Below are 24,589 nucleotides of genomic sequence, written 5' to 3'. Positions count from 1 at the left end.
AGTTTATACAGTGAGGTCAAGTTTAAAATAAATAAATACATTTTGGAAAATAAAAATGTTGTTCCTCACATTCACTCACACATTCACACACCGACGGCAGAGGCAACCATGCAAGGAGCCAACCTGATCCTCAGGAGCAGTTAGGGGTTAAGTGTCTTGCTTGGAGGACCGTGAATCAAACCGAGAACCTTCTGACTACCAGGCGACCGCTCTACCTCCTGAGCCACTGTCTCAGCTTTCCAATCATATCAATTTATACAATTCCAAGACTGTTTAGAGACCCTAGTTTGCAGAAATGGTCAAATACACAATTTTTAGAATAGGCGAAAATAACACATTTGGTACTGCATGCAAAGAACTGCATGGTTCTCTCCTAAACCGGCATGTGATTAGCATAAAGTGGGCAGGTCTGTAAAGGAGAGACTAGTCGCTACGCATATAACTCATTCTCATATCTCGAGGGTCAAGGGACCCCAAAGTGTTGCACAATTTTGGAGCATTATTCAGATCAGATTAGGTTAGTGGCAGGTGGTCCAATAACGCCGGCTCTGATCACATCCTCTTGAAGCAGGCAGTTTTTAAATTTGAATCAAATCAAATCAAATGTATTTGTAAGGCCCGACAACACACGTTAATGTCCCCATGGGCCGGACACGACTTCTTTAACACATTGAGTGCCGCGCCCCTTCCGGGAAGTGCATAGGCCATGCCACCCATTAACCCCATGTAATCGCTCACCTTGTTTGTAGAGCTAAACCTATATTTTATATTATAGCTATGGATCTAATAATGCCGTTGATTGTCAGTGGGTTTCTTCCGGTCAACATGCAAAAAACAGATACTTTTTTCATCCATACATTTCCATTTTATACCGTGGTGAATATGAGTATAGTTGTAGAGTGAACCTGTGTAATCCCAGGGAACTCCGTCAAACAGCCCTTTAGTGAAATTCACTAAACACGTTGCCATTTCTCGCCTGATTATTGAATCATCCTGAAATCAACGCTAGATTATCGGTATTATGTTTCATCATGCATGCACGAAAGGGGACAGGGGAAAACCGGCCTTCTGTGCTTTGATCGCAGCCAACGGCACACACACACACACAGGCTACGATCGCGGATTTTTTTTTTATCGGATCAACGCAAGATTGATAATATATAGTCCTTACCTTGTCTATGATGTACTGCAAAAAGAATAATCCAATTATCTGATCGCCATTCCAAATACTCGTTGCGTTAGTGTGTCCCACATTTACCACCAAAGAAAATGAACGGGCGGCCGGTGGAGCCTCGTCGATGCATCGTTATGAGCGCTTGCCTTGCTGGAGTATTTAGACCCTGCCTGCACGCTGCAGCTCGGCCAGGAAAACAAACCACATCGTTTCAAATGGAGTGCAATAACGGCCGCAAGGTGTTAGGTGGCGGTATCGCACCGTTGCGGTCTCAGACAGAGTGCAACACAGTCCTACACCATAGCAGGATGAATTATGAATGGAAATAGCGAATAAAATAAATAACGATCATAATAACGAGTATACTCGTTGTTGGCGGCCAACGATTGCCGGGCTATAACGAGGTAAGTCGTTCTTGGCGGCCATTGTGTTAAACAAGTCAAGAAGAAAGATCACAATAAATCAAGAACAAAAGAAAAACACTATGAAGTCCAAAATGTTTTAAATAAATACATCCCCAGGCCATCAGGCTGCTCAACGAACAATGAACACTACACAACAACCATCAAACGCACATAGCACACACATCCACACGCACACACTCACTTTAAACAAACACACTGTAGCACCCACTCCCCACACTTTATAGCACACACTCACTTTAAACAAACACACTGTAGCACCCACTCCCCACACTTTATATTTATTGATAAAGGATTGCACTACAACTCGTACACCTTACTGTAAATTGTACCTAAATTGTACCTCATCCCATTTCTGCTTTGCACTATATAGTATTGTATATTAGTACACTGCATAGTATTGTATATTATATGGTAACTCAGTTACGTCTATTCTGCATCGAACATTGTACATATGTCTATACTGAACACTGTGACCTCATTTTCTACTTCTAATTTACATGCTATACTATGTTATTTGATACTTATCTTGTCTAGCACAGTCTCTGGAGCGTAACAGTAAGAAGCATTTTGTATAAAAGTATTCTGTACTTCTGTATGACAACTATTAAAGAAACTTGAAACTACATACCCAACGCGAAGGTAAGGAAAAACTCACTAAAAACCTAGCAATAGGAAAAAAAACACCACAGGCAATGTGGAGGGGAGAAACCTTAGAAGGGCCGTTCCAGGGGGGATCTCCCTTCTTAGTAGCAGCACATCATCTTCATCACGTTGTCCCATGTTTTATTATTATGCAAAATCATTTCCTTCAAAGTAACGAGTAGCTGATGCGTTTGGGTTAAACGCTGTGCAGTGAGAAGACGTGTGCTGTTTGAACCGTCGTGAAAGCCTGAGGCTTGTGAGAGGCTGAGAGGCTGTCGAGGCTGCTGCTTTACAAGGTGTGGATGTGCGTGTTTGTGTGTGTGGACGTGTGAGTAGAATTGTTTTGTGTGTGGACATGTGAGTAGAATTGTTTTGTGTGTGCATGTTTTGTTGTTGAGCTTGGATGGGTGCCTAATGAATGGGTGCCTGTGCACAGCTTGTAAATTCCTTGACAGACTTGTGTTTGTGAGAGAGGGAGAGAGAGAGAGAGATACCCACTCACTCACTCACTCACTCACTCACTCACTCACTCACTCACTCACTCACTCACTCACTCACTCACTCACTCACTCACTCACTCACTCACTCACTCACTCACTCACTCACTCACTCACTCACTCACTCACTCACTCACTCACTCACTCACTCACTCACTCACTCACTCACTCACTCACTCACACCACCCAGACTGTTCTCCCCAGGCCTGTGATGCAGCAGCGGCTAGCTGGTTCAGTATCAATCAATCAGCAGCTTGTGCTGCGTGTGCACCCCCCCCCCCCCCTCTCCCCGAACAGAGCGGGGGGGACTACTGTACCCACCGCCTCGCTCTGCCTGCCAAGCCTTAGTACCTGGATCGAATCTCAATCTCGACGGCCTTTTCCCCGTGATTCCCCCGGGGCTCTCCCTGTCCCCGCGGTGAATCCATCGGCAGCACAGAGGTCTGTTTCCCAGCCAGGCAGATTTAGCCGCGGCTTATTTCAAATTAGCCCGGTTCAGTTATCCGCGTTCCGCAGAGCGGGTTCAACACAGTTCAGGCTGTGTTACTGTGCCAACGTGTGCCCCTTGAAACAAACCACGCTGCCCCCCCAGGCGCCGGCTAATTACTGAGGGCTGAGCCTCGCCTGACCCTTAAACTAGTTTCTGTAGTGCCACTCTGAAGGGAACAGGAAGCTCTCTGAAGGGAACAGGAAGCTCTCTGAAGGGAACAGGAAGCTCTGAAGGGAACATGAAGCTCTCTGAAGGGAACAGGAAGCTCTCTGAAGGGAACAGGAAGCTCTCTGAAGGGAACAGGAAGCTCTGAAGGGAACAGGGCTCTGAAGGGAACAGGAAGCTCTCTGACGGGAACAGGAAGCTCTCTGAAGGGAACAGGAAGCTCTCTGAAGGGAACAGGAAGCTCTGAAGGGAACAGGAAGCTCTCTGACGGGAACAGGAAGCTCTCTGAAGGGAACAGGAATCTCTGAAGGGAACAGGAAGCTCTCTGAAGGGAACAGGAAGCTCTGAAGGGAACAGGAAGCAGGAAGATCTGAAGGGAACAGGAAGCTCTCTGAAGGGAACATGAAGCTCTCTGAAGGGAACAGGAAGCTCTGAATGGAACAGGAAGCTCTCTGAAGGGAACAGGAAGCTCTGAAGGGAACAGGAAGCTCTCTGAAGGGAACAGGAAGCTCTCTGAAGGGAACAGGAAGCTCTCTGAAGGGAACAGGAAGCTCTGAAGGGAACAGGAAGCTCTCTGAAGGGAACAGGAAGCTCTCTGAAGGGAACAGGAAGCTCTGAAGGGAACAGGAAGCTCTGAAGGGAACAGGAAGCTCTGAAGGGAACAGGAAGCTCTCTGAAGGGAACAGGAAGCTCTCTGAAGGGAACAGGAAGCTCTGAAGGGAACAAGAAGCTCTCTGAAGGGAACAGGAAGCTCTGAAGGGAACAGGAAGCTCTGAAGGGAACAGGAGGCTCTGAAGGGAACAGGAAGCTCTCTGAAGGGAACAGGAGGCTCTGAAGGGAACAGGAAGCTCTCTGAAGGGAACATGAAGCTCTCTGAAGGGAACATGAAGCTCTGAAGGGAACAGGAAGCTCTCTGAAGGGAACAGGAAGCTCTCTGAAGGGAACATGAAGCTCTGAAGGGAACAGGAAGCTCGTTGAAGGGAACAGGAAACTCTCTGAAGGGAACAGGAAGCTATCTGAAGGGAACAGGAAGCTCTGAAGGGAACAGGAAGCTCTGAAGGGAACAGGAAGCTCTGAAGGGAACAGGAAACTCTCTGAAGGGAACAGGAAGCTCTCTGAAGGGAACATGAAGCTCTGAAGGGAACAGGAAACTCTCTGAAGGGAACAGGAAGCTCTCTGAAGGGAACAGGAAGCTCTGAAGGGAACAGGAAGCTCTCTGAAGGGAACAGGAAGCTCTCTGAAGGGAACAGGAAGCTCTGAAGGGAACAGGAAGCTCTGAAGGGAACAGGAAGCTCTCTGAAGGGAACAGGAAGCTCTGAAGGGAACAGGAAGCTCTGAAGGGAACAGGAAGCTCTGAAGGGAACAGGAAGCTCTCTGAAGAGAACAGGAAGCTCTCTGAAGGGAACAGGAAGCTCTGAAGGGAACAGGAAGCTCTCTGAAGGGAACAGGAAGCTCTCTGAAGGGAACAGGAAGCTCTCTGAAGGGAACAGGAAGCTCTGAAGGGAACAGGAAGCTCTCTGAAGGGAACAGGAAGCTCTCTGAAGGGAACAGGAAGCTCTGAAGGGAACAGGAAGCTCTCTGAAGGGAACAGGAAGCTCTGAAGGGAACAGGTATGGGTAGGATAATAGTGGAAAGACATTTATACATACATGTTTTATTTATACATACATGTTTTATTTATATATAAATGCTCTAATTATACATACATGCTGTATTTATACATGCATGCTTTATTTATACATACTGTACATGCTGTATTTATACATACATGCTTTATTTATACATGCATGCGGTTTTTATACCTACATGTTTTATTTATACATACATGCTTTATTTATACATGCATGCTTTATTTATGCATACATGCAGTTTTTATACATACATGCTTTATTTATATATACATGCTTTATTTATACATACATGCTTTATTTATTCATACATGCTATACATGCTTTATTTATACATGTATGCAGTTTTTATACATACATGCTTTATTTATACATACATGCTTTATTTATACATATATGCTTTATTCATACATGCATGCTTTATTTATACATACATGCTTTATTTATACATACATGCTTTATTTATACATGCAGTTTTTATACATACATGCTTTATTTATACATACATGCAGTTTTTATACATACATGCTTTATTTATACATACATGCTTTATTTATACATATATGCTTTATTTATACATACATGCTTTATTTATACATACATGCTTTATTTATACATACATGCAGTTTTTATACATACATGCTTTATTTATACATACATGCTGTTTTTATACATACATGCTTTATTTATACATACATGCTTTATTTATACATACATGCTTTATTTATATATAAATGCTGCCTGTACACCTCACTTGAGCCCTCCCATACCCCCTGAGATTATTTAGATTCGATTAAAATGTATTGTCACAAGTACAGTACAACGGAAATAAGTTTGTCATCCAACCAGAGTGCAAAATAATGTAACAGTAAAGTACAATAGTAATATATACAATGTGCAGGTGATTAAACTGGGTATAACATATATAAATTAGTACTACGGAGTGTAGTGCTAATCAGATGTATGTACAGAGATTGTGATATTTTTTCATTTATTTCTAGTGGCGCACACACACAAACACACACACACACATGCACACACACACACACACACACACACACATGCATGGATCAGTGGATCGACACAATATTGATCCACCCACCCCTAATAGCGTTGTGCTGTATAATACATTTGAATCTAATCTAATCTAATCTATCCTGTGTGCTTTGGGTGGACTGCTCCTTTAACGTAGCCCACTCAGAGAGAATTAGTACTTTTCGCTGCGTCTTGTTTTCATTCTTCTCTCATCCATGATCTCATTCTCTTTGTTCTCACGCACCCCCCCCCCCCCCTCCTCTCTTTTCTTTGCATCAGTCCCTATATACCTCCTCTCTCTCTCCATCACCCACCCTCTCCTCCCCCCTCTGCCCCCCCCCACCCCCCCCCTCTCGTACCCCTCATCTGCTTAATTAAGGAGCAGATGAGCATCTGTTAGCCCCGCGGTCTGCCTTTGTGGCGGCGGGGCTCACGCACGCACCTACTGTAGCCCAGCTTAGCTAATGCGATTGTGAGATTCTGCCTCGGTGCGTAATATTCACTACAGATCCAGGACTAAGTAAACACACGCTGCCTCCACCCTGCACACAGCGCCGGCCGGCCGGCCTGTCTGTTTGTTTGTTTGTTTTTCAAATTGATTTAAGAAAAATTTGAATAATAAAATTAAAAAAGGGTCCTGAATAGTTGTGTTAATATTAGTGTTAAGATTTGAGTTGTGCTTGCTTTGGTTTGGTTTGATGGGTCTCTCTCTCTCTCTCTCTCTCTATCTCTATCTCTCTCTCTCTCTCTCTCTCTCTCTCTCTCTCTCTCTCTCTCTATTGTGTTATGGTATGTGCTGTGGGCATGTATATAGACCACAGTCTTCATGCTCTATTGTGAGGAAGCTGCCCAGGAGATTTAATATAAAGGCTCAGCAACAGGTCCCCCCCCCCCCCAGGTCCCCCCCCCCCCCAGACTCTCTCTCACTCGCTCGCTCTCTCTCTCTCTCTCTCTCTCTGTCTGCAGTGTATTGTGTAACACCGGTTCCTGACAGGCAGCGAGCGAGCGAACTGGAGACGAAATCGCTCGCGACACTGTCCTGATATGAGGCGGCGCGTGTCCGAGTGTGTCTGTGTGTGTGTGTGTGTGTTACCTGGAAGCACACAGGGGCAAAGCAGCCTGCGATTCTTGACCAATAAAAAGTGTTTAGGGGCGGGACTCTGCCGCGTAATCGCTCAACTAGAGACACAGCGAGCGAATATTTGAGGGGTGGACGACATCGCTGCTCAGTTTGCTGTCGCTCGCGGCAGGTCAGGATAGTCTGATTGAAACGAATACATTTTAATCACTTTTTCTCGCTCGCTCGCGTCGCTCTATGTCAGGAAGGGGTGTTATATGTATATAGACTACACCACAGTGTCTCTCTCTCTGTCTGCAGTGTATTGTGTAATATGTATATAGACTACACCACAGTGTCTCTCTCTCTCTGTCTGCAGTGTATTGTGTAATATGTATATAGACCACACCACAGTGTCTGTCTCTGTCTGCAGTGTATTGTGTAATATGTTTATAGACCACACCACAGTGTCTCTCTCTGTCTGCAGTGTATTGTGTAATATGTATATAGACTACACCACAGTATCTGTCTCTCTCTCTGTCTGCAGTGTATTGTATTGTGTTATGGTATGTGTACATGTATATAGACCACAGTATATCTCTCTCTCTGTCTCTGTATCCGTCTCTGTGTATTGTGTGACATGTATATAGAACACAGTCTCTCTCTCTCTCTCTCTTCTCTCTCTCTCTCTCTCTCTCTCTCTCTCTCTCTCTCTCTCTCTCTCTCTCTCTCTCTCTCTCTCCTGTGTATTGTGTGACATGTATATAGACTACAGTGTGTCTCTTCCTTCTCTCTCTGTATATTGTGTGACATGTATATAGACCACAGTGTGTCTCTCTCTTTGTCTCTGTGTATTGTGTGACACACATAGACTCATCAGTGTTGTAACTGAGGGGTACAATTCCCTGACTGTATTGATAAGTATGGTATTATTAAACCACTACCGCTTGTACTTTAACTTCTGGCCATCCAGTACATGATATAGATATGATGAACACTTTCCCACCTGATGAAACGAAGTCCACACAAATGTATAAATCGAATATTTTATATAGCAAAGGGTATATACAACGTTCACTTAATGACATTTATGATTTGAAATGCACTTGTAAGGCAAATGAGTATTCGTAGGTAAATCAACATTGAATGTCCAATCTCTGGTTACGCAGGGAGCAAGTATACAACCTGGTTCTTTAGGGAACTATAGCGATGGTACTTAAATGATTATAGCTGGATACACTAAAGGGGGGGTCCCGCTGGTTGTAAGACAGTAGGGGGGGGGTTAGGAGAGCCGCTGGCGGTATCCCATCTGGCCGACGATTTCTTGGGAGAATTCAGAGTGCTGAACACGGTGCCCACAGAACCTCGGTCCGCAGATGAATACAGCTGGGCCCTCTGGTGGACGGTAGCTGCCGGTCCACAACGAAGAGACGTGAGGCGACCTCACTCGGGGTAGAGCGCCGTCTCACCTGGACTCCTCTCGGGGGGTAGTTCCAACACTCAGCAGTGTTGGCCGTTATCCATGGCATAATCAAAGCACCCAAAGCACGTAGATAATCCAAGCCGTGGAAGGCTCGCCGTCGTCCGGGTAAAGTAATCCAATGTACATGTCCACTCGTCCTGGCCCGGAGCTCCTCGGATGCAAGCACCACACGTGGTCTGCCCAGCCTGGTTAAGACTCCAGATAACGTCAGGAACGATGGGGGTACTGCTCACTTTATAACTCTAACCGAACGATGCACCATACATAATAGACTATTATTAACTTAATAGAAATACGTCCAACTCGACGGTATAGTGCCAAACTATGACAATTCAACTATTAATCCACACGATGTCTCAATGCCTATTCTGAGGCCAAGTAGGCCATACTGCACCACACGTGCGTCGTGGGTGAGGCTTCGCGTCTGTTACTAGGTTGGAGGGTAAAGGACTAATGGACTAAAAGAAAGTTCTACTTTACTTGCGCCATATATATATATGTGCGCTGTGAACAAATAGTACCATTCGTATTTCGCCAGACGTATTCCTACGCGGAACCGGGCTTGTAACGACATGTTTGTCGGCACGATTGAACTTGAACCAAGGGGTATGGCTGCTGGCGCCAGGTTCTCGTCCAATGGTAGAATGAAACTATTATGGGCTGTTAGTAGACTAAAGGGATATTCAGTGTATATTGTACAAGGAATATACAGGGGATATCAAACGATATACAAATACTATTAAATATATATCCATAAATAAATATATATATTCGGTTTAATCTGATCCTTCACAACAAGTGTCCTCCGTGTCCTCTTGTCCTCAGATCGGGTCCAGGTGGAAGGACGTGGTCACTAAATGCATCAAAGGTCACTTCCAGCCCCTCCTCCTGTTCTACTCCAACCCTGACGGGAGTGCCGTGTCCACGGACGACGGCTCGCGCCACACCAGCAGCCAGTCCCACTACAAGGCCCCGGTCAACGGCCATCACCAAGGTACAGTACTCACACCAGCAGCCAGTCCCACTACAAGGCCCCTGGTCAACGGCCATCAAAGGTAAAGGTGCCTGGTGCTAGCATTGGGGGTTCGATTCCCACTGCCACTGGGAATATTTCTCAGTCATTCAAATTTTTGTTATGAAACTACTAACCTTCTTACAGTATTTTACTATTATGCACTTTGCAACTAAGTAATATACTATGCCTATATTACTACCTACTATGTTAATATGTCTATACTACTATGCTTATATTACTACCTACTATGTTATATGTCGATACTACTATGCTTATATTACTACCTACTATGCCTGTACATGGCCGCCTAGTTATAGTTGAAAGTGGGGGTGCAAGATTTATTTTTATTTTTATTTTTTTTGACAGGCGGTTTTTTGACAGGTGGTTTGGAGGGGGTCCGGCACGACCCCCTCCATGGCAGTTTTTTTTTTTAATTGAATTAACCTGTATGTGCAATTTCCTGCAATATAGAGCCTTCAATCTTGACCAATAAAGCTGCTCTTTTCACTATAAAACTCAGTTTATATTGCAGTATGATAGCCAATTACTATAATAATAATAATATATTAATATATATATATACTGTATATACACTGTATATTGATTTTTCGCTCATTTATCTTTATTAAATCAATCTCCTTTCAAATAGGCCAAGTTTTTAATAAGAAAGAGAAAAAAGATATATTTCCATTACCTGTAACTCTTGTGTCTCTTTCTCTCCTTCTCTGCCTCCTCCCTGAGTCTGCAGTGCACAGTCATGAGATCGATCTCAAAAAGTAAAAAAAAAAAAGTGAAAAAAAATAAATAAATGGAGGCCCCTCGTCACTAAAGGCCCACAGGCCGCGGCCGTCGTTAATCCGGCCCTGCTCGTCTGCCATATAGATAGCGTTAACGTTTGCAAATGAAGTCAACGTCATCCAGCTCACACCACATATCTAGATAACGTTAGCTAGCGGCTAGCACTAAAGCTAACGCCAACCAGAGAGGGAAATGTTATTATTATTTATTAGAGGAATCAGTATGACCAGATCGCATAGGGGGTTCGCAATCTTTGGAAACTTAAAAACTTGTTATTAAGTGTCATTGCGTATTATTAATTTGATTGAAATTACGTAGTTATGGTTAGATTTATATATTGGGGGGGGGGGGGGGTATATCATATTTTTCATATGATCAAAAAGTGGTGGAGCAAGAGCATACCTTTGCTCCCCCAAGTTCAATAGTGGGAGAGCAGATGCTCCGAATGCTCTTATGGCCAGACGTCTATGTGCCTGTATTACTACCTACTAGGGATGGGCATTTTTAAGAAAAATCCAGATCGGGCGACTGAGTGGCGCAGTGGGCAAGGCGCTCGCCACTAACGCAGGAGATGCTGATATCGAGCCCAGCTCTCGGCGTTGCAACCGACTTGGCCGGTCGTCGTACTAACACAATTGGGCAGTGTTAGAGGGTGGGAAAGCCGGTGGGTGGGGATTGGACGTTGTGGACAACGACTCCTACAGGTCGGTTTTGTGCGCCTGTACAGTAGGGCTGGGCAATATGACGATATTATATACGTAAATATCGGTATACAGTTAATTAACGATACACTTTTTTAACGTATCGTGGATATCGTGATGTCTGTCGTTGTGTGTCTTCGGTTCGGCTACTGTACATGGAGATGAGACCCCCCGCCTATCTCTCCATAATAGACTCAACCAGGCGTGCATTCTCGTGGGAAAACCCGAAACAACATTTAATAAAGATGAGTGTTAGTTGGTACAAATGCGTTGGTAAAAGCATACACGCGGAGGGGACACGTGATGCAAGGCTTGGTCCTCACTGCAGCCGACCAGTGAGAGGCGTAGTCTAGCAGCGTTCGAGACAGGGGAGGGGAGAATTGGAAACACGAAATTGGGATGGGAGAAAAATAGAAAAATGGGAGAAAAAGTGGATAAAAATTTTTATAAATAAATCGAGATAGATTGATCGCATGCTATACTCGAGGGATCGTGTATTACTCGTGAAGGATTTTTTTTTATTATATATATATATATATATATTTTTTTTTTTTTACTTAATTTTGTTCATTCACGTATATGTTTAATGAAACCAACAAACGGTTATAATCTTACACATATGAAAATCCTTTTTTTTCATATTTTTTTTTTATAATTTAAGATCGGTTTTTCTCATAGCCACCAGTAACTGATTAATCGATTACTCACGCCCATCCCTACTACCTACTATGCTAATGTGTCTATACATCTATGCCTATATATTACTACCTACTATGCCTGTATTACTACCTACTATGCTAATATGTCTATACTACTATGCCTATATTACTACCTACTATGCTAATATGTCTATACTACTATGCTTATATTACTACCTACTATGCTAATATGTCTATACTACTATGTAGTGATGCACGATATATCGGCCACTGATATAATATCGGCCGATATGGCAGTTTTTTACACATCGGTATCGGTCCGATATCAAGATAGGTCAGATATGGGCCGATATATAAAAAAAAAACACGTTTTGGTCATTTCTGAAAATAAATTACAAAAGTTTAAAAAAATATGCGTTTTGGAAAATAGCTCTTTATTTGATTATCATAAAAAAGTGTTTTCTATACAGAGATAAATATCGGTATCGGCCAGAACAGCAATATTAATATCGGTTATCGGTATCGGCCACAATTTTCACATCGGTGCATCACTACTACTATGCCTATATTACTACCTACTATGATATATATATACTACTATGCTTATATATTGCTACCTACTATGCCTGTATTACTACCTACTATGCTAATATGTCTATACTATGCCTGTATTACTACCTACTATGCTAATATGTCTATATTACTATGCTTATATTACTACTTACTATGCTAATATGTCTATATTACTACCTACTATGCTAATATGTCTATTAGGACTGTCCCCGACTAAGGATTTGGATAGTCTACTATTATTGGCCAAAATTTGCCGTTGGTCGACTATTGGTAAAAAAATTTAAATAAAGAAAAAGTATAATATATATATATATATTTGTTTTTATCGTTCCATTTGGGCTGTGGCGGGTGCTTAATGTCTGAAGGAGTCGACTGAAGGCTTCTTGTCCTCTGCAAAATCATGCAATTGGTCCACTGATGGATACATCTTGATATTTGTCTAGTCTAGTGTGTTCATTAGATGGGTGAAATCTTCTTTCAGTGCCTCTGTGCCTGTTTTCTTAGGCAGTTAATCGACTAATAGGGGTCAGCCCTAATGTCTATACTACTATGCACTCAAGACTGTAGCACTCAAGTTCGACACTGTTTGACAAACAATATTACTGAGCCCTCCACAGCCTGCCCCCCCCCCCTACCTGACTGATCTCCTTCTTCCCTATCGCCCCACCCGTTCCCTCCGGTCCTCCTCCACTGCCTCCCTCACTGTCCCGACATCCAAACTCAAAAACGTTGTTGATCGGGCCTTCTCTCGCACTGCATCCCGACTCTGGAACTCCCTCCGTCAGTTCATCAGAGACTCCCCTACACTCTCCACCTTCAAAGCTCGCCTCAAAATCCTCCTGTTCTCCCTTGCCTTTAACCCCCCCCCACCCATAACCCCCCCCCCCCTCCAACCTGATTGATGTCTCTCTCCTGCCGCTCTGTCTTTTTGTGCTATCTCATGCTGTCTTCCCCTGTTCCCCCCATGGTCTCATGTTCCTTTTGTTTTTGTTTCTTTTTTGTTTCTTTGTTTTTGTTTCTTTGTTTTTCCTTTGCTCCAGACTACTGTCAGCGACTTCGGGTCATTGAGAAGTAGAGCCATATGAAATCCGTTTTATTTGTTTCCAAATTCCATTTTATTTTTTTCCAAATTCCGTTTTTTCCGTTTTAATATTTCAGAATTCTGTATTTTGCTTTGTATGCTAATTTTATCAGAAATAGTGTCTAATAAGTGGGAATGAATAAATGTCCACAATTTAATAAGATATAACAGTCCATTTAATAGGGCTGTCTTAAATACTTCGAAGCTTCGTTTGATGGGCATGGGATTCGAATATGAAAATAAAATTCGATTATTAAAAAATAAATAAAAAATTATATATATTTTTGCTAAATCAACTCTGCCTCTCTTTGTTAACTACAACAAGCAATGCTGTTTGTTATTTAAGATGAGGTCGGACTCGGCACTGACAGATTTGTGTTCATTGTGCTGCTTTTATAAAGCCTCAAATGACTGCTTACAATATTTCATGAAAGCAAAGTGTTTTGTTTGTCTAAGATTTAAAAAGGTTTAAACTTTACAGCACTGACAAAGTTGAACAAAGTGCTGTACAAGTCCCACAACATAAAAAAAAAAAGAAAAAACGTTAAATATATATATATTTTTTTTATAGTTGATTCCATTTGTATTGCTCAATTCCGCGATTCCGTGATTGCGGATTCCATATGGCTCTAGAGAAGCACTATATAAATTAAATTAATTATTATTATTATTATTATTATTATTATTATTATTATTATTATTATTATTATTATTATTATTATTATTATTATTATTATTATTATTATTATTATTATTGTTACCTGCCAGAGTTGTACCCTCCCTGCTGACTTGTTGTGCAGAACTTGTACCTTGTTTTGGATAAAAGCGTTCAGCTAAATAACTAAATGTAAATGTAAAAGGTGTCCCAGCACTAGAAAAACCCTTTTTAGAAATGAGTTATTTTGCTTTCAGCGAAGATGGAAGATGGCAGTTTTTTCAATCATCGTTCGCATCAGTTACGTGTTAGATTAAATGGCGCTTCAGTGTCTTCTTGTCGCGAGCCGCCTGGGCCGGCGTTCTCGGCTTGCCGGTTCGAGTCCCGTCTCCCGCCGCTGCATCCTTCAGAGGGTTGATCATACAAGCCAGTTCATTTGAAAGTTGAAACGATACGGCGGTACAAACACACTCATCAATATTACAGCACTAGACGGCTCTGATCCAAGAGCTGAAACTGCCGCGTCAAGCTTTTCTAAAGCACCTTTGCCGCATGTCCTCCCCCTCTATATCTTCTCCCATCCTTCCTCTCTGCCGGGTCTGTCCCATAAAGCAATGAAAAATACCAAAAAAAAGATTATGAACCTTCATGATACAGTTTGGCTGTAATACGTATAGTTCTGATCTCGTTCCCCAGGTCTGTAGTAGAGACTAGAGTGTGGCATATTACTGTGCCCCACGTTGCTCCAAGGACAACGCCTTGTCGTGGCTTCAATAGAGGAACGTACAGTCATCGCAATGACAACAGTCGAACCCGGGACGTCCGCGTTGCACCACAGTGCGTTACGTGGTGCGCCACCCTGGCACCCCAAGGTTCATAATCTTTGACGGAGGTGTAGGTTATGTAATTATTATACTGTTACAACCAATTAAGGTCAATGTTTGGACTTGGATAAAACAAAAGCGTTCAGCTAAATAACTAAATGTAAAATGTGTCTCAGCACTAGAAAAGCCCTTTTTAGAAATGAGTTATTTTTGAGAAAATGAGTTTTATACCGTGATCTTTACTCATTCCCATGGTAACTACTACAGTGCCCATAAGCAAAGAGAAGACGATATTCAACCAATCGCTAGATCACTACTGACATCCCTCGAAAATTCTCCTTGGTTATGACGGCATTCACTTCCATATTTGGTTTCAATTTAGCCATCAATAAAAACAACGTAATTCTTTTTTCTGTATCCACTTTTTCTCCTCCTGTTTTTCTGTATTTTCCTCCCATCCCAATTTAGTCGTTATGCCAATTCCCCCCTCCCCTTCCTGGTCGCTGCGCGCATGTGCCCCCCACTGGTCGGTCTCGGCATGTTTCTCCAGTTATTTTGAAACGTCTTTCGTAACTTGTAGAAGATGACAGCAAGGCGGCCTTTTGGTCGTCGTCATGTGATGTTCTCAGATCAACGAGTAATCATGTTCAATAATTGTGATTTCAACATCAATCAAAATAATTGTGATTATGATTTTTGCCATAATGGAGCAGCCCTAGGCTGTGTCTCGCTGTCCCGTCAGCTTTTATTGAATTATTTATGTATGTTTATTTTTTGTCTGTTACTTTCTTTGAGTGAAGTCAGCTGAACAGTTCTTTAGTTGTGAGCTTTGTTGATACCGGTATGTCAGCCTGCGGCCATAATGTTGTGTAATGTGTGTAAACGGGGGCAGCGTGAGCGACAGCTGCCTCCTCGTGTACCGGAGGGGACACGTGATGCAAGGCTTGGTCCACATTGCAGCCGACCAGTGGGAGGCATGGTTTAACAACGTTCGAGACAGGGGAGGGTAGAATTGGACAATACGAAATTGGGATGGGAGAAAAAAAAAAAATAATCTGGTGATCCCCCCCCCCCCCCTAGTCTGCAATGTAATGATAACAATTATGTTGTGCCAGCAAGTTTAAACAGAACTAAGTTGCAAAATGTAAACACACTCTGTTTCTTCTTCTTCTGTGGTTCCTCAGGCTCGGAGTCTCCTCTTCAGGCCCTCAAGAAGCTGGACCTGACCCGGGAGAACCTGAACGCTCTTCTGGGTCCCGGCAGCCTCAAACACAAGGCCTCCTCCACCTTCAGCCGAGGCAGTGCTCAGACCAGCGGCGGGCGTGGACCAGGTAGGCGAGAGGAAACGACGATTGTACAAAATGTAAACGGTACATACTACAAGCAATATTCACAGAAAATTAAACACCAGAGTAAAAATAAAAAACCCTTTTAGAATAATTAAAAAAGATCAGCTAAAACAGTTACAGGTAGTCACACAATGGTCTGAAATCATACGTTTAAACATACAGAGGGAAGGGAGAACCTCCAATTTCAGAGAGAGTTGAAGGACATTCCATGAGTTAGAGGCATCATAGGAAAAAGCTGACTTCCCTAGATCAGAACAAACTTGAGGAACCCTAAGAACCATCCAGTCATTCGATCGAGTTGAATAGGTTCCAATATTCCAATCTAACAGTGAAGAGATATAAACAGGTTGTTTACCAATAAGGGCTTTAAAAATAAATAAATACTTGTCTTTGTTGTGCCTTTCTGCAAGAGAAGGCCAACCCACCCTATCATACAGGACACAATGGTGAGTATCATATCTGTCACCAGTAATAAACCTAAGAGCTGAGTGATATGCAGAATCCAGAGGTTTAAGAGTTGATGCCGCAGCATGCCTAGAGAGAGAGAGAGAGAGAGAGAGAGAGAGAGAGAGAGAGAGAGAGAGATCTGTAAAGCATTCCCGGTAACTGGAGAAAGGTATTCCCGTAACCTATGGGTAACCGAGAATACCTTTAGGTACCAGGAATACCGTGCCTAGGTATTCCCGTAACCTGATAGGTATTCACGGTAACTTTAGATATTGATATGTATTCCGGTGACTTGTGAAAAGGAGAGGTTACCAGGAATACTATTACCATATAGGTATTCACGGTAACTTATATGTATTCCGGTAATTAATTAATTGAAGCTAACACATCATGGAGGCCCAGATTTTTTTTTTTTACATTAATCTTGGGTTAAAAAATAGCGGCGTTAAAATAATTGTGGGTTAATGCGTTAATAAAGCTTTGACAGCCTTAGTTATTACACATTCTTACACATACATGTGTGTTGAACATCTGAGGTATTGATGAAGTAACAAAGGAAAAAAGCCAAAAGCACTTACTCCTCAGACATTCTTTGACAATTTTACAGCCCAAAATACAAAAAAGATCCAGGCGGAATAGGTAACAAAGGGTTGAAGAAATATTGTCTGAACTGTCAGATGCACGCTGGCTGTGTGACATAACCGAGCATCTCGCTCAATTGAATAAGAAGCTGTAGGGACGCAAACAAGTCCCACCCAAAACTTGACCAATATAGTTGTGAACTGAGACAACCCTTATTTTGTTATTTTTGAGTACAGTTACTGGTCTGCATCCCCTTAACAATTGTGTGTATTGAGCTGTACTGTACTGTACCCATTCTGCAATCTGTTAATTAAAGTTAATTAAACTATCTTCCATTAGTTGGATGTATGGCCTCTGCAAGGTTGTGTGCAGCCATTTGTTTTTGTAACATCTGCTACATCTGTCCCACGTGTTCTTTGCAGCTCAGTTGTTAGTTCTGCCCCTCTTGACTGTGACAAAAAGGTTTTGAACAAACTTAATGTCATAGCTTGTATTTGATGATATTCTTCTTTGTTATTTACTTGAATGGTTTGATCATTGATTGATGGAGTAATATGGGGTTCTGATAAACTAAAATTATTTGTTAAAATAACATAAGCTAACATATATTTTTACATCTATGCAAATGCATATGCAATATGTATAACTTGAATAAGTAATAAATACAGAAACAACATGTTTAACAATATGTAAATGAGTAGCTACATTTATTTTACATTAAATTAACATTAATATGGTCTTTGGCCCTTTGAGGGCAACCATAATGCTGATGTGGCCCTCTGTGAAAATGAGTTTGACACCCCTGGACTGTAGACTGACTAGGGGCATGGTGGTGGTGTAGACTGACTAGGGGCATGGTGGTCATGTAGACTGACTAGGGGCATGGTGGTGGTGTAGACTGACTAGGGGCTCAAGGACACTTCAACGTGCTGCCCGGTAGGAGCGGGAATCGAACCGGGAACCTTCCGATTTACCAGATGACCGTTCTACCTCCTGATCCACTGTCGCCCTGCGTGGGCACAGTGAATAAGCAACGCTGCACATAACAGACCTTTTTTCCAAAATAGTTTTCCGTTCTTAAAATATATGTGGGGAACAATAATATAATTATGTATTCAATATGTTAAGGGGAAATAATATGAGTAAAGGAAGCACCTCTCTGTGTAGCAGAATGTACAAGCTCCTCCCCCTCCCTTTCCTCTTCCTCTTCTTCCTCCTCCTTCTCCTCCCCCTCCTCTTCCTCCTCTTCCTCCTCCTCCTTCTCCTCTCCCTCCTCTTCCTCCTCCTCATTCTCCCCCCCCTCCTCTTTCACCTCCTTCTCCTCTTCCTCATCCCCTCCCTTTCCTCTTTCTCCTCCCCCTCCCCCTCCTCTTCCTTCTCCCCCTCCCTTCTCCTGGTGTTTAGCAGCAGGTTCATAAACATGTTCTCCTGGTGTTTAGCAGCAGGTTCATAAACACGTTCTCCTGGTGTTTAGCAGCAGGTTCATAAACACGTTCTCCTGGTGTTTAGCAGCAGGTTCATAAACACGTTCTCCTGGTGTTTAGCAGCAGGTTCATAAACATGTTCTCCTGGTGTTTAGCAGCAGGTTCATAAACATGTTCTCCTGGTGTTTAGCAGCAGGTTCATAAACATGTTCTCCTGGTGTTTAGCAGCAGGTTCATAAACATGTTCTCCTGGTGTTTAGCAGCAGGTTCATAAACACGTTCTCCTGGTGTTTAGCAGCAGGTTCATAAACACGTTCTCCTGGTGTTTAGCAGCAGGTTCATAAACACGTTCTCCTGGTGTTTAGCAGCAGGTTCATAAACATGTTCTCCTGGTGTTTAGCAGCAGGTTCATAAACATGTTCTCCTGGTGTTTAGCAGCAGGTTCATAAACACGTTATGTTTTTGTATAGTATAGCTAGTATAGCTAGTATAGCATAGTTAGATAACTATATATTGTATAGTATATTGTATAGTAGTGTATATAGGACTCATTACCTTTTAATTAATAATAGATCAAATTTCTATAGCATAGAACCCAAGGTCGCTTCACAATCAGGAAAAAAAATAGGGCTAGGGAAGTAGGAAAAAAATAATAATAAAATGTTTTAGTAAGCTTAGCATTGTATTTTATCTTGGTACTTTTTATCATGTCTATTTTATTATCTATTGTATTTTATTCTATTTGTATTTTTTTGTACAATCAAAGCAGGCATGGGCACCTTCATTTCACTATATGTCTCGTGTGTATGTACTGTATGTGACGAATAAGTCTCTTGAATCTTGAATGCTGGTGTTTAGCAGCACAGTGGTGTTTAATAAACACGTTGACCTCGGAGCAGCATGTCGCGTGTGGCCTCTTGCCGCCTCCATATCATAAGAAGATAAGAAGCTGTTATTGTCATCGTACTGTGGTGCCAGACGACAACACGACGCAGTCACCACAGCACTCCCCCCGATATTAAAAACAATATGAAAGAAAGGTCAAAATGAGAGCAGTAAATCAATAGTCAATCAAAAGTCATTGTGATTGATGATATGTTAGGGATGGGTGCGAGTAATCGATTACTCGAGTACTCACCGTTTCAACTGAACTCCAGGGGTTTTTGAGGTTGCTCGACTTTTATTAATCGCCATAAGTGTTTGTTTGTGCCACTGAAAAGTGAGTTCTTGCAGGAAGACAACACTGGTCAGCTGTGGAGCATGAGAGCATGAACTTTGTTGAGTTGAAAGCTAGCTTAGCGTTATCTGAAAACTAAAAACGGAGGTTTGTGTTTGTACATTTCTAACATGTCGCCCACTTGACAGGCCATGTTCAACAGATTGACAGCTTTTGGGAACAAACTGTGTTTCTGGTGGTGGCACCAGATTCAGATTTCAGATTCAGAGTTGTATTTGCCACATGGAAGTAATATAAATCATACAGTTCTCATACAAACACCATGGGCAAAAAGGAGCAGGAAGAAGAATAAATCATGTAATTACCTGCCCCCTATTCCTTAACTAAACAAGTAACACTTGATGGTCGACGTATAACCTAATTTACACAAAATAATAATTAAATACAAAGAAACAAACAATTCACAGATGAAACAAGAAAAAAAAGGAAAGAAAAGAAAATATCTCACTATTCAGATTAATATTTTCCATGTTACCACTTCTGATGAGGTCTGTAGTTCTGTCCAGTACCTGTTGAGGTCTGTAGTTCTGTCTAGTACCTGTTGAGGTCTGTAGTTCTGTCTAGTACCTGTTAAGGTCTGTAGTTCTGTCCAGTACCTGTTGAGGCCTGTAGTTCTGTCTAGTACCTGTTGAGGTCTGTAGTTTTGTCCAGTACCTGTTGAGGTCTGTAGTTTTGTCCAGTACCTGTTGAGGTCTGTAGTTCTGTCCAGTACCTGTTGAGGTCTGTAGTTCTGTCCAGTACCTGTTGAGGTCTGTGAAGCTCCCCCCCCCCCCCCCCCCCAAGGACTTTGGACTACTTAAAATAGACTCCCCCTTCCACCTGATGGACACATATCACCTGTACTACTATTATTTATTATTTATATACATGTAGAACTGCTCCACATTGATTTTAATATATCATGCTTTAAGTACTGTAGTTGTAATGTAGTTTGTGTTTTTTTATATAGTGGTCTTTTTTACTGTAGTTTTGACGAAGCTGGTGTTTTTTTTAACGAAGCTGGTGTTTTTTTTATAGTGGTGAGTATGTATTGTGACTAGGGATGCTCGATATTGGCTTTTTTACCGATACCGATATACTGATATTGTCCAACTCTTAATTTCCGATACCGATATCAACCGATATCACATTTTAATGCCGATATCGGCCGATAATATCGGACATCCCTAATTGTGACTGTATGTTTGTCTTTTAACCACTGCACAAATAAAGTTACGAAAGGAAAATGAAGTAATTTGAAGTTGAAGTTGAAGGCTAATGAAGAGAGAGAGAGATGCTTTCATTTGTGTTTGTGGTTGTTATAGAAGTTTGTGGACTTGGAAGGGCGTTGGGAGTTTTTTTAAGGGAATCTGTGCTCCTGATGAGAAGAAAGAAAGAAGAGATGATGGAGTTGAAAGGAACGGGTAAAAATAAATAATATCATAATTAAATATCTTCCTCCTGGAACTAAATCTGGCCCTGTTTTTAAGAGAGACGGGATTGGGGACAGTTCTTCACACAGAGATGCTGCTGGTGTGTTTTGCATAGTGTGTTTTAGGGCTGGGTGGTATGCGGAATATGAAGGTATACCGTCATGGATGCATGTACATGTATAGCTTTTTGCTTTTATTGCTCTTATTACCATCGTCTATGATATATACATATTGTAAAAATAAATAAATATATATATACTGTATATTTTTTTGTTAATAAAAAAAGATTCCTTGTAGCAATATTAATTAAAAAGTTTAATAAATTTGAAATTTTTTAATGAAATAGGAACATGACAATTGAATTGTATTACAAGATAAAGACATGAAAAATATGTCATCTCGCATAGTAATTTGTACTGGGAAAACTATACCGTCAAATACCGTTAAGTGGAAGAAATGAGTGTCAATCAAGAAGCAGTGATACAGGGAGATGAGTAAACAGGAAGCAGAGATACAGGGAGATGAGTAAACAGGAAGCGGAGATACAGGGAGATGAGTAAACAGGAAGCGGAGATACAGGGAGATGAGTAAACAGGAAGCGGAGATACAGGGAGATGAGTAAACAGGAAGCGGAGATACAGGGAGATGAGTAAACAGGAAGCGGAGATACAGGGAGACGAGTAAACAGGAAGCGGAGATACAGGGAGATGAGTAAACAGGAAGCAGAGATACAGGGAGACGAGTAAACAGGAAGCAGAGATACAGGGAGATGAGTAAATGTCCTCTAAGGCAGTGGTTCTTAAAACCTCTTTGCATGTAAAGTGTAGTGTGTGTGTGCAGTAGATGTGCGTCGTATATGTGTGTGTATATTGTTCTCATGTTTGTGAGAGTGGTTGGCAGGCTGGTAGCAGGCTGTTAGTGTTATTGGTTCATGAGTCTGCCTGCCTGGGGGAACAAAACTCCCTGAGCCTGCTGGTCCGATCCTTGAGTCTGCTTGGTCCGGTCCTTGAGCCTGTGTGGTCCAGTCCTTGAATCTGCTTGGTCCGGTCCTTGAGCCTGTGTGGTCCGGTCCTTGAGTCTGCTTGGTCCGGTCCTTGCGTCTGCTTCTTCTGGTCCTTGAATCTGCTGGTCTGGTCCTTGAGTCTGCATGGTCCGGTCCTTGAGCCTGCTGGTCAGGTCCTTGAATCTGCTTGGTCTGGTCCTTGAATCTGCTGGTCTGGTCCTTGAGTCTGCTTGGTCCGGTCCTTGAGCCTGCTGTTCCGGTCCTTGAATCTGCTTGGTCCGGTCCTTGATGCTGCGGTATTGTTCGTCGGACGGCATCGGCTGACACAGGTTGTGGTTGGGGTGGTAGTGGTCTTTGATAATCCTGCAGGCTTTGCTGACACACCGTTCGTTGTGTTTATCCAGGATGGAGCTCACATGATGTTCCGCACAACCCTCCCCTGGGCAACTGTAAAACCCAACATATCTGCCCCGTATGCACTTTGATCAGGGGTTTCCTCCACCAGATGAAAGAACTAACTCCAGGGAATACTGACTGATTGATTCTTCCCAATGCGTGCATTAGTTTCTCTTTGCTGTTGTTCTCCAGAATAGTGTGCATAGATGATTATAGGGGCTTTTTACAGGGCAAGTACAATTAAAGTGCTCACTGTGGCAAAAGTAAAAGGTTTCATAGGCCAGTTATGTAATGTAACTGGGCAACTTAAGACGGCACAGAGCCTGTGAAAGTCATTATAATGTTGGATACGACTTATGGTTTGCAACCATTTCCCCAGTAGAACATAAGATAATGGTAATGAACATAATGGAGGCTGGGGGAGGAGGGTGTTGGTGGTGGTGGTGGTGGTGGTGGTGGTGGTGGTGGTGGTGGTGGTGGTGGTGGTGGTGGTGTTGGTGGTGGTGGTGGTGGTGGTGGTGGTGGTGGTGGTGAAAGAGCAGGAAGATGAGCAGGGTCCAGAAAAGTCACTTGCTGTCATTGTACATTTAGTTGTTGTTGTCATAAAGTGTCGTTGTTGTTGTTTGTCCTTCTCATCTTGTCCTCTCTCTGTCGTTTCCTCCGGTTTTAAGCCAGGAGCTCAAACTGTTTTGATTGATTGATTTAATTAATAAATGTTGCCACCGGCTTTGAAATAAAAACTCAAATTAAAATGACCCCGTCGCTCAGAGCCGAGTGAAGGCACTCCACGACACTACGGACTGGAAAGGTTTTAGAGTAAAAAAAAAAATAATAATAATAAAAGGTGAATTGTCATATTTCCTCTGGGAGGGTATAGCTGCATGTTCTACTATATAATTGTTTTTCATTGATTTCAGTTTGAAGTCGGAGGAATGCATGTACATTCCAGTGGTTTAGGCGCAGGGGAGACAAATCCATGACATGAATGAAAGATATCCTTAAATGTCCTTTAAGAAACATCAAAAAAGTAAAACGCACAATTCATTTTAATTTTGTTAATTTTAGACAAATACAGCCTTTTTTGTAACAGTTGATGCTGCAAAAACCTTCATTGCATGATATTCTCACACATTGAATACTGCTTCACAAACTGGTCGTTTGGTGCCACTGTCATGAAACCCGTTGAACAGCCTTTTCATAGAGCCATCGAGGTATTTGCTAGAAAACCATTGGCATACCACCATTGCTACATTCTGGAAGAACATCATCGCTTTTTGAGCTTTGAAAATGTTAATAAAACGTCTTAAAGTGCTTGTTTTATCTACAGTACATGAACTAGCTCCCCCTCCAGGAATTCATCCATAAAAAAGAACCATTGGACTTGGCACCAGGTTAGACACCAGAGGTGACTGCATGGTTCAACATGGACTGACCACGTTTGGCCAAAACGTCCTGTCTATAAAAGGCAGCCAAACGTGGAACAGTCTCCCCATTTCCCTAAGGGAAAGCCCCACCCTTGCTTCTTTTTAGAGGGCAACTAAAAAAATGGCTGAAGACCAATTAGTCATGTGACCACATGTGACGTATCTCTAGCCACTAGTATTTTTGTGTATTGCTGCTATGTATTTGTACATTTCTTACTGTTTTATGTGTCCTGTTTTTATGTTTGGGGACAACAGATGGAAATTAGCCTTGTGGTAAATCCGGCCATTTTTACACTCCACTGTGTTAATTAATTTAGCATTGTCCCGTCCAAATAAGCAAATAAAGTAAAGGTACTGTAAGTGGTATTTGTTTGTTAAAATAAGTGTTAAATAGCTCAACATTCCAACAGCCA

The 24,589-nt window shown here is 42.2% G+C and overlaps 1 protein-coding gene across 2 annotated transcripts in view; it reads left to right on the top strand.

The window, feature by feature from the left end:
- Positions 1-24,589, top strand: part of usp53a (ubiquitin specific peptidase 53a) — a 173,235-nt gene that overhangs the window by 105,921 nt on the left and 42,725 nt on the right. For both annotated transcript variants that reach the window (XM_084312808.1, XM_084312809.1), the window contains exons 10-11: positions 9,422-9,590; positions 16,087-16,233. In XM_084312808.1, the coding sequence (XP_084168934.1) occupies positions 9,422-9,590; positions 16,087-16,233 (316 nt within the window). The remainder of the gene's footprint in view (positions 1-9,421; positions 9,591-16,086; positions 16,234-24,589) is intronic.

The sequence above is a fragment of the Notolepis coatsorum genome (assembly GCF_963971535.1).
Source record: "Notolepis coatsorum genome assembly, chromosome: 4".
In the NCBI taxonomy this organism is placed as follows: Eukaryota; Metazoa; Chordata; class Actinopteri; order Aulopiformes; family Paralepididae; genus Notolepis; species Notolepis coatsorum.
The sequence above is the reverse complement of the archived record's forward strand: the minus strand, read 5'-3'. Positions and strand labels throughout refer to the sequence as shown.